Source organism: Centroberyx affinis, unplaced genomic scaffold (assembly GCF_046629955.1).
Source record: "Centroberyx affinis isolate AG114_WGS23_722 - 3 ecotype Tasmania unplaced genomic scaffold, CSIRO-AGI_Caff_v1 ptg000400l_1, whole genome shotgun sequence".
Classification (NCBI taxonomy): domain Eukaryota; kingdom Metazoa; phylum Chordata; class Actinopteri; order Beryciformes; family Berycidae; genus Centroberyx; species Centroberyx affinis.
The window spans coordinates 207,283-218,292 of record NW_027279068.1 but is presented as its reverse complement, the minus strand read 5'-3'; the positions used below and the strand labels follow the sequence as shown (position 1 = coordinate 218,292).

General features: G+C 41.3%; 1 protein-coding gene across 1 annotated transcript; it reads right to left on the bottom strand.

Moving 5' to 3' along the window:
• Positions 1-2,485: 2,485 nt before the first annotated feature.
• LOC139641789 (phosphoglucomutase-1-like) lies at positions 2,486-9,795 on the bottom strand. The gene is made up of 11 exons (XM_071516385.1): positions 9,538-9,795; positions 8,230-8,392; positions 7,588-7,734; positions 7,007-7,132; positions 5,397-5,587; positions 5,121-5,275; positions 4,783-4,898; positions 4,439-4,574; positions 3,413-3,596; positions 3,128-3,256; positions 2,486-2,678 (listed from the first exon to the last, which is right to left on the bottom strand). Exons 1-11 carry the CDS (start codon positions 9,793-9,795, stop codon positions 2,589-2,591), a joined length of 1,695 nt encoding a protein of 564 aa, XP_071372486.1. The 3' UTR covers positions 2,486-2,588.
• Between the last annotated feature and the right edge of the window lie 1,215 nt (positions 9,796-11,010).

The following is an 11,010-nucleotide window of genomic DNA, read 5'->3' as shown; positions in this document are numbered from 1 at the left end:
AATTACATGATGATATTATTCAGAAATAATCAAGAGACTTGGATTATGCGGTAAGAGCTGCATGGAGCAATTTTATGGTTATTTTCTGTTTTTGTTTTTTTAACTCTGTCTGTCTGCCCATCTGTTGACTAACAAACTTTACCCGATTTTCTACTGGCATGGGGGTGAGTAGATAATGACTGAATTTTCATTTTTGGGTGAACTATTCCTTTGAGCTAGTCTGTTACTAATGAGAAGAAAATAGAGCAACCGACCAAAACTTAAATCCAATTGACTCCAGATTTAAGTTGTTATAGTTGTTGTGTTCTGGTGGTTAAAAGTTTTGTTTTGGAGTGGAAAATGCAGAAATCGGACATGTAATAACCCGGAAGAGGTATACAGTATACAAGTAAATGGTGGTAAGTCTGTCTCGTCTTAGCTCTTGCAGTATTCCTGAACACTAAACTTGAAAACTTGGTCTTTGGTTTTACTAGTTTAGCAAAGGAAATGCAAATCTGTATTTACAGTAATTAGTCCATATATCTTGAAAGTAAAATGCTATTGACATGAATGTAAATTTGCAAATATGAAAAAACATGCTTTATTATTTTCTCTTCTCCATTAGGACATTCATTCTCTGTCCAAAATATTTTTTTTATGTAATTGAAAAAACAAACAAACAAAAAAAAACCCCAATGCATCCCAGCATTTTTGGCCTCGAAAATGACATCTGTTGAGAGGTTAGGAGGACTGAACAATGTCAGTCCATATTATTTTATATACATATTCCATTCAAAATACTGTTCAAAATTCTATTCAGCTATATTCATCTCTCGTCTTTCATTGTTTCCAAATTGCTACCTCTGCTAAGGACACTTACACTACACCATGATGAGGTGAACATATATTTATTACATTATGCTTCACTATTTTCTCAGGTAGTGCCGCAATCTCTGACTGAAATGTTCCGTCTATCACCGGCAGAAACTGAAACCCACGCAAAGGCGACCTCAGATGAACCCATGACAACTCCCTGTTCTGTCTCCCTCCTGTGGGGGTTCAGGTTCAGTTTAATATGGAGACGAAACTGGGAGGATACAGTACTTCAAAGGGCATGAGTGATCACAGAGCTAGACCAGCTGTCAGAGGACTGATGCAGCTGCTGTCCAGACAGCCAAATGGAAATCATGTAGCCACCAGAGTTAGGTTAGTTCCTTTCAAAACGTTTTCTATTACAGCTTCACCTGCTGACATAATGCTGTAGTTCACTGAAGCCCGGTAATGCAGAATGTTTTCAGTCACTTTTGGGTTTCATTCACTTTTGGGTGATTTTGCATGCAGAATCAAAATAATATGAAGTAAAACAATTTATTCTGATTCTAACTGGGTCTCATTTAGATTATTAGATTAGATGAAACTTGAATTGATCCCCATGGGGAAGTGTGTCATTGTAAGAGCAGAATAAACTGTAGTTTACAGATGGCAATTTGAATAAAGTTATCATTTATAACCATGATTAACCATTCTCATTTCACAATTACCCATGAATTCATCATCAAAATATACTTACTTATATTTCTAATTTATTATGGAACTGTGATCACATTACTGTGTTTTTTTTAGAAACTGGTAACATTAACAGTGTGTGTGTGTGTGTGTGTGTGTGTGTGTGTGTACGTGTGCGTGTGCGTGTGCGTGTGTGTGCTGTCACTCATCCTCCAGCTCCCTGCCATCCCACACATCCGACTTCAATTTCAGCAGGTCATTATTCTCTGAGTGAACATTAATTCCCTTGAATGAAGAAGCATGAATGAATCAAATAATAGTTTGAGGCTTTATGGCAGGACACACTGACTTCATTACTTTGAAAATGAGTACTGGACCTGGACGCACGCTGGAAACAGTTGCCGTTCAAGGGAAGACAGATTGGTTTCTGCTCCTGGGCTATAAACAAGTTTGATTACTTTCTTCCAGCAGTGCAAGGCTTTCCAAGAAACCACACTGTTTCATCTAGAGTGAGCATAGCTGAATTTTACAAAATATTGTGGCAATAGTCATTGAGATGAAAAAGGTATGAATGTTTTCACAGTAGAATAGGAAATTAAACCGCTACGTTTCAGCCACAAGCTGCCTTTAATAGGACATTATGTCAAGCGTAGTTGTTTTCATCTCTAGGATTGCTGGTGTTTTCAAACAGCACTGCATGCTACCAGTGACTCACTGCTGTGAACTATGATGCTAATAAAGGTGAAATCAATGGCATAGACATCAATTTAAAAGCAGTGACCAGACAGAGCAGAAACTGTAGTCTATAGTGGAAACACTCTAATTCACTTTCAACTGAATGATTTAAGATTCAGCCTGGCTTGCTGCCTGATGGGAAAAACTCACAAACCACACATGAACAAAATAAGCAGCTGTTTATTGTGGTACAGTTACAGTCACTGAATATATTTGATCCTAAAATGCAAACTACTGCAGGTTGTAAATATTGATACATTCTGAATTGAAGCTTGGTTGATACAAAAATCTACATAGGCGTGCCGTGTCATAGGGAAGACGAAGAAGGACATTACTTTGGGATGGTGGGTGCAACATTATGGGAAAAATCATGTGATGACCGATGGGCCACTTCGCCCCGTCCTCTGATGGAGCTGGGAAATCTTCAGAGCAATAGTGGCCAGGGGTCCCAGCATCACCTGTCCCAAACACAGATGAAAGAGTTAAAAACTATTTACTTATTTATTTAAACTAAGTACATTGATACATGTCTCCAGCAATGGACACACTGGCATAAAGTGCTGTCCAAAAGATAAAGAGTAAGGCAACTTTTGATAGAAAGTGAGTGAAAAAGAGTGAAAATGTCTACGGGTAATTTCATTCCAAAATGCACAAATTAACATACTTTCTTTTTAATACTCATGCTGATACATATTCTTAATGAACCAGTTTGATCCTGATCTGTGAGATAATACCTGCTTTGTCTCTCTCAGTCAAACAGTGCAATTGACACTCTATAGTAAGAGACGCTGTTGACCACATTTAAAGATTTTCAGTATTCAAATACATGTTTGTGGATTCAAAGAAATATGAGGTCTTGGCTATTTTCCTCAAATTCAATCAGGACTTTGGCGCATAGACACTCTACCTGTGTGTCTTGCAAAATGTGCTCTTTCTCATAGCTGTCTATGTAGATTCGAACTGTCGCCCCACCACTTCCTGTCCCACTGAGTCTGTAGATGATCCGAGAACCATCAGAGAAGATTATCCGCAGGCCCTGCAGTAAAAAGCATAGTGTTGAAGGTTTGCAGGCCAGTATCTCAGCCTCACAGCCTCTAACATTATAACTAAAACAATCAAAATAAGGGTAATGCTGCAAACATTTGGCCAATCACATTCACAAGTGTCAGTTGGAGGTGTGTCTGTCCTGTACCTGGTTCCTGGAGATGGTGCTGTCTACTGGGTCTGTGTACTCAAAGTTGTCTGCTTTTTCCACTTGGTAGACTTTCTCTCCGACAGCAAACCTCTGCCCCACGAAGGACTTGTCCACCATCATGATCTCCAAATCCTCCATCATCTCACAGGCTGCATCTAGGTCTACATCCTCGTAGTCATATCTGGACCAAGCAACAACAACAACAACAACAACTATCAGCAACAGAATATGTGCTGTGTAGATACGTTCCCATCTCTCAGCCTACCTTTGTTATCAATTTTTTCCAGTACACAACACATTTTTCAGTGTTAAGTGTTGATTTTTCAGTGACAATAATTTGGATTTGACAAGTGTTGATTGGAGTGTTTGAGTTGTTTTTCCACTCATAGAGCTGAAATGGTTGTGGTCTGGGTGTTCAAAACTATCTAACAGTGTTAAATTAACTATGATGGATGTGGACTTACATAAACACTGGCATAGTTTTGATGTTAGACTCTCTCAGTTAAATGAACACTGACAATTTTGCTGTGCAGTATGTTGTGGACATGCACAAAAGGACGTAAAAGGATTTTTGCCACTATAGAGCTTTTATGATTTTTAAATTTTAATTTCTTTGCATCTTACTTAAAATTATTATTTATTTATTTATTTATTTATTTTTTAAAGATTATTTGTAACTACAAGTCTGGTTTCTCTGGTTAAAATCTGATACCAACACTAGCCCAATGCAAAAATGAAGGCAAGCATTGGGTGATAATGTCAGAGTCAATGATATATCTGCTGGCCTGAGTCTTCATTTGTTTTTCCAACTTTCATCCATTGGAACAGTGCAAGGCTTTTAAGAATGTGCAGCAGCATATATTTGCCACTAGATGTCAGTCAAGTCCTTCTGTATGTGTGTTCACATGTAACAGCAAGGAGGAACAAGATGACAGACATCATCATGTAACACATCTGAAGCACCAGGTCACTGCAGGTTACAGGTCCCACATTGTTCTGCCTCTGTATCTGGCTACAGCTCACCTGGTGAAGTAGTTTCTTCCATATTTTAGCCAGTGGTCCTTAACAATATCCTCCACACTCTGCCTCCTAGTAGCCAGGATGGACAGCCATGCCAGCACGGCCCAAAGCCCATCCTTCTCGCGAATATGGTCTCCACCTGACATGGGGAAAGATGGGAAGATTTGTAATGAAGTTTACACTGCACAAAAAAACAACCCATCAGTAACTATTAGGTAATTCAAGGGCCTGGGCCTGGAATACCCAGGATTAGTTGTGATTTTAAATTCAGACAAGGATTTTTATCCAAACTATGGGTCCAGTTAAAATGAAATTTCTGTAGTCGAAATCAGTTTCTGAAGAGATACCTGTTCCAAAGCTTTCCTCTCCACACAAAGACAGTCGGCCTGCGTCCATTAGGTTCCCAAAAAACTTCCACCCAGTGGGAGTTTCATATAGCTCTATTTTTGTTGCTTTGGCTACTCTGCAGGAGATACAAGGAAAGTGTATTCAAGGAAGGACAGTAAGCTTGAAACAGTAACAATAATGTGTGCTTGTGCAATTGCATCTATATATCTACAGCAATGGTTTGATTGGCATGATTAAATCTATAAAGTACTGTAGGTTTGACCTGGCCCCAACTGTTGATTAAGAACTTGCTCACAGGTTTTCACAATAATATGTGAATGCCAGGCCGAGGCCTTACTTGTCTAAGGCTGCGCTGGTGGGCATGCTGCGGGCGAAGCCTCTCACCCCGGTTTGCTGGAAATAAGGGATGCAGAAGATGTTGGCAGCGATCACAGCCACCGAGTCAGATGGGGTGACGAAGAATCCGTGCTTACCCAGGATCATGTTACGGTCCTAGAGAGCCAGACAGGGGTTAGAAGTCAAGTGAGGAAAGGGCCTTGGGTGAGGCCCAGTTCATACCTTTGGACCTTTGAATGCCAAGTATCCATTCAAGGTTAAGTATCCATGCACACACCCCATCACCATCAAATGCTGCACCAAAATCATATTGTCCGTCCCTCATGGTGTCAACCAGATCTGCAGCGTAGGTGAGGTTGGGATCTGGGTGTTGACCCCCAAAGTCCTCCATGGGGACACAGTTAATGGCAGAATTAGCAGGGGAGCCCAGCTCCTCACAGAGTATCCTCCTCACATAAGGACCTACCGCTGGGGAGCACACAGAGAAAGGGATGAGAAAAGACTGAGATTGGATTGACAACAGGGTTAGTGATGAACCAAGGAAATCGGATCTGGTGGTTCTTGAAGTTACAAGAAATAACTTTATTACCTTTGTTAAATACTGAAAAAAGGTCAGAGCTCTGTGGCTCTGCTTAATCTTGTGTTCCAATCCATTTAAAATTCTTTTAAACTTGATTAATATGGCTGTACCTTTGGCCTAATTACAGGAAAGCCATAAGAGAGTGACTGAAATAGAGAGAAAGGCAGGGGTCACCGTGGTAGATGGGACAGGGGTGTGTGGTATCCTGTTAAAATACGAACCCTATCAATATCAGAACATGTCATGACTTGCCTTCCTGTGAGAGGGGCTTATTGTGTTTCTGTGTGTACATGTAGGTGGGAGGGTGGGGAGGTTTCAGTGTTATCACTCAGGATACTCTAAATGGATCTGGGACCAGCTTGAGTTTAGTAACCTAATCATTCTGAAGTCGACAGTTTCTACAACTCTGTGTCACCTCTCCTCAAGGCCGAGGTCATGTAACATGATACTTTTGAAAACTTTGTTGGGTTTCTATATCAAACTGACACGCTCTGCTCATCTTTATCATTGCTGTGAATGTGGTGGATGGGGTTGACTTGGGTCAACTCAAGATTGATTAGCACTTGCTGTCCTTGGAATCAACAGAACATCATGCAATAGTGAGATGAAGGGCCTTTAGACCGAGAGGCCAAACAGATTCTTGTGTACTGACCACAGGCTGTTTTACTTTGACTTGTCCTTCACCTTTGAGTCAGCAGACTTCATGCAAACAAGTGACGAATGTGAGCATCACAAACATTTTTTTTCTTCTGAGAACACCCATGACTCACAAATACAAGTATAATGTAGAGCCTGGTTTCTGACAAGAACCTAAATACACTAAGACAGTATTTTGTGTGCCTGTGTTAGGGGGTTGTGAATAAGTTTTAATATTTTTGAATACATTATTTTTTGGGCATTTTGGCCTAGATAGTTGAAACTATCTAGATTTACTAGATAGTTGAAAGTAGAGAGAGGGGGATGACATGCAACAACGGTCCCAGGCTGGATTTGAACCCAGGATGTCACGGTTACATGGTATGTATCTCCTAAAATAGTGCTTAGAGCATCTCAGATGGGAGATGCTGTCATTCTCTTTGCATATCATAAAAAACAAAAGTTGGAAAAAAAAAGTTCAGTATCAAAGCAATAAGATAATCTCTATTCAAGCCAATAGAGCAGAGAGTCTTTTAATGCAAAAAGAGTATCTCTGTAGAAGATAGTCTTTCCTCCATTTGTTTACAACAGTAGAAGTAGTTTAGAACAGAGAATATCTTGGTGAGATGAGATGCTCTTGGTCAATAAAGACAGGAATAGAGTTCACTCACCTCCATGCATGGCATCTAGTCTTATCTTGATGTGGTTTTCACCAGACAGCAGCTCCTTCAGAGCAGCAAAGTCAAAAACGTTTCTCAGCAGATTGGCATAGGATTCCACCGAGTCCACAATCTCCACTGAAATTACCACAAACAAAGCCAAATAAAAAAATGTTTTTACCATCAATGAACCTATGCATCATCATATAAGCTAAGACTTGAGTTTAGTTGAGCTCTTTATGCTCTGCAAATTTAATGACTGACAGAATGGTAAAAATGTGTCTTTAGGTTACACTGCAGCACATACAGGCTTGCAACCCTTGAGCAGCACTATAAGAATGCAATTCCTTATCTGTGCTAATTATTTTTATTATACCTGTCAGTGAATCACTAATTACTGTTGAGCCCTCAGTTATATTTATCGACTGGGAATTTACAGTTGATTTTGCAGTTGTCAAGTATTTCTGTAAGTGCCAACACAGCTTGAGGGAATCTGATCCCTGTTCTAGTATCCATCCATGTATTTGGTTCTGTTTAGTCTCTCATTTATCCTCTCCTGCTTTTAAGTTATGAGTGATGGGTTTATGGTTTACCTGTGAAGGGTTTGAACTTGTTCTCCAGATCAAACATCTGTTTGCCCAGGGATGCCAGGTTCACCCGGAGCCCGGGGCAGATGGCAAACTCCTCGATGGTTCTGCTGATCTGAAAGATCTTGTTTGTGACGGCCTCCTGGGCTGGTCCTGGACGCAGGGTTACACAGCAGAAGAAAAACCATCAGCTTCATCAGATATTCACATGTACTGTACTGCAGAATTATAACTATGCATATTCATAGTATTCCCATTATGTCACATGCATTTCCTACCAATATGGTGCTTTACCATATACACAACTCATTGGCTGTGGCTGTCATTTGATTATAATCACCTCTTAATTTATTACAATAACCTGTTATTTTCCTACCAAGATGGCTGTGTGGTGATGTAACAGAACACTATGAATACATTGTACATATCACATTACCACTATTAACACTATACTGATCTCTTTCATGTACTTTTTGAAATCTGTCACAGATTTTATGTCCAGACAAAGTCTCAAACTTTATCTTAATAGTGTGTCTGTGCTACTTTTCTGGAACCACACCTTGTGAAATGTCTGTCTGACTTCTGTCATAACACTATTTTGCACTTGGCCAACACCTCTGCTTGCTTCCTCCTCTCCAGTTACCATACCTCCGTTTGCGGTATTGAACTTAATGCCAAAGTCTCCGTCAGGTCCGCCGGGGTTGTGGCTGGCCGTGAGGATGACGCCGCCTATGGCTTTGTATTTCCTGATCACACAGGAAACGGCCGGCGTGGACATGATCCCATGGTGTCCAATGATCAGACGGCCCACCTGAGGAGGGTGTCACGCAGGTGTGTGTGTGAGTGGGCGGGCATGTGCTTGTATCTTAATATATCAGAGTAGGGGAGGGCAGAAAATGCAACTGAATATCAGGTTATGTGTGCCATGCTTCATCCGCGGGCTAACTGGGACTAGAATTTCATTTAATGGGCTGCAGTTGAAGCACATTAAGCACAGGTGCTGTCATGTGTAACTTATTTTAAATCCCTCTAAGTATACCCTCCATCTGTGAAAGCATCAGAAGCTCTCTAATTTAAGCCCGGGGACCTCAGAGAACACATTAGCGCTGCTGGCAGGGGGTCGATAACAAAACAGGTTTCATACATTTCTATTTCAAGACGGGTTGTCCAAGCAGAGCTGGACACAGCAGTGGTTCCCTGCCTTTATGTACCACGACTCCTAAAAACAAAGCAAGCATTCCTCTTTTTACTTCTCAGCATGGTATTGCATTGTAATGTCTCCCTTTCAGTTCTTTGCATTGTTGTCCCTTGCAATCCCTGCTTTACTGCATTGCTTGTGTTTCTGTTATTCACAGATACTGGGCCTTTGTACTTTGCACTTGATAAGGGCAGCAGCAAAGTCCTAAATTGCAATTGTAACTGGATGCCAGCATGCAACCCCACAACACATGAGCCCATTTATAGAATGGTTATCTGTGAAACTAAGCAATTTAAAGTCTCACTTTTCAGCCTGTTTCACATAGATAAATACTGCAGGAAGACTACAGGTGGCAAATATCTATTATTTCACAAGGAAAAGGATTCATCACAAAGATTATACACATGATGATGACATAATAGCACAGAAATTAGAAATATAGTTTTACCACCTGAACATTATCTGGTTGCTTTATCTAGAATAGGATCTTGAGAGATCTCCATTGTTTTGCCTTTAAAATATGAGCAGAGGTCAAAAGCTGCAACTTGGCTTGTAATTAATTAGACATGTGCCTGGTAGTCCAATGACAACAACTGACAAATACCTCTAACAGATGACAGGGGCAGGTGACACTGACACACATCCAGTGATCCACACATGGTGACACTTGGACACACATCCATGCACGTGCGCAAACATACACACACACACGCAAACACACACAAGGCAAGTAAATCCACACACATGGTGACACTGACCCCGTTGGCAGCTGCCATCTGCACAATGACCTCAATGGCTGTTTGGTTGAAGAAGCGTCCGTCTCCCCCCACCACCATGGTCGACCCCTGGCGGTCTCGCAGGTCAATGGAGGAGAAGATACTCTGGATGAAGTTGTGCAGGTAGTTCCTCCTGGACTGGAAGACATAGACCTTCTTCCTCAGGCCGCTGGTGCCCGGTCTCTGGTCAGGGTAGGGGGCCGTAGGGACAGTCAGCACCTGCAGAGGACTGTTGTCCATGGCATCCAATGGAGGATCCAACCCACAACAACAACAGATACGAAGAGTGGAGAGCTGGGGAACCCGTTGTTTGGAGGAGAATCCCCCGTCAGTTGACAGGGGGAATGGTGCATAGGAAGAGAATGGGAGGGAAAAGTCTTAGCTCCTCCCATTATGTCACACAGGCTGGAAGTACAGGGGTAGAGGGGTAGTTCTGAGGCCCAAAATAACCTCTCAAACTAATGTGTGTGCAGAGACAGGGGGAGTAACTGAAGACGCTCCTTCACACATGTGCAGGGAGATCACTGTCAAGGTTGCAGGCCCAGTCACAGGCCCTGTGTGTGTGTGTGTGTGCGTGTGTGTGTGTGTGTGTGTGTGTGTGTGTGTGTGTGTGTGTGTATGTGTGGATGGAGGTATTGAAGTGTTATGGCGGCAATTTGTCTGTGTGTGGCTGCAGCTGTGCTGGGAATGATGATATGCAAAGAGAAGGACAGCATCTCCCATCTGAGATGCTCTCAGCACTATTTTAGGAGAGGATATCACTTTAATGTTTTACCCTTTCTCAAAGCCTAGTGTGAGAAGAGGCAGTGAGAGGGGTAATCGGAGAGTAAATAGAGGCACGGATGGTTGATATAGAATATGCAATCCATCCCAAATGCTAATTATAGGGGTTAAAGGTTTAAAAAAAGATGTGTATTCTCCAAACTTGCTTTGCTGTAGTAATCAAGTCAGTGTGGAAAGGGTAAGTCTTTGTGATAAAGAACAGTGCTGCCACCTAGAGTATATTAAGGGCTGTTGCTATTGTACAGTACTATAGGTGAGATTGGCATAGTGATTGTTAAGCCATAAAATAACATTTCTACCCATAGTCTAATGTTAACTCCCAGTGCAACATTCAGGGAGTTTGGGTATGTAGTAATGTACACACATTCATTCATTAACTAGACCTTGGCGTCAAAACAAAGCTGGTGTTTGATGTTTTTAGGCCAAGGATGAGCTTGCTGTTATGTCATTACTCTGGACCAAATCTCTATTGACACAATAAGGCCATCCTGAGCCTGACCAATCCCAGGACCCCAGTTAGACAATGAGGTAACACCCATAATAATAGACAAGAGATCACAGAGTAGATTTGGGTCCGTAAATAGCATTTGGTACATATCTATGGATACATTTCTTGATTATATTTAGACATAAGTTTGAAAAAAACATTTATCATCCTCTCTCATTATCGCC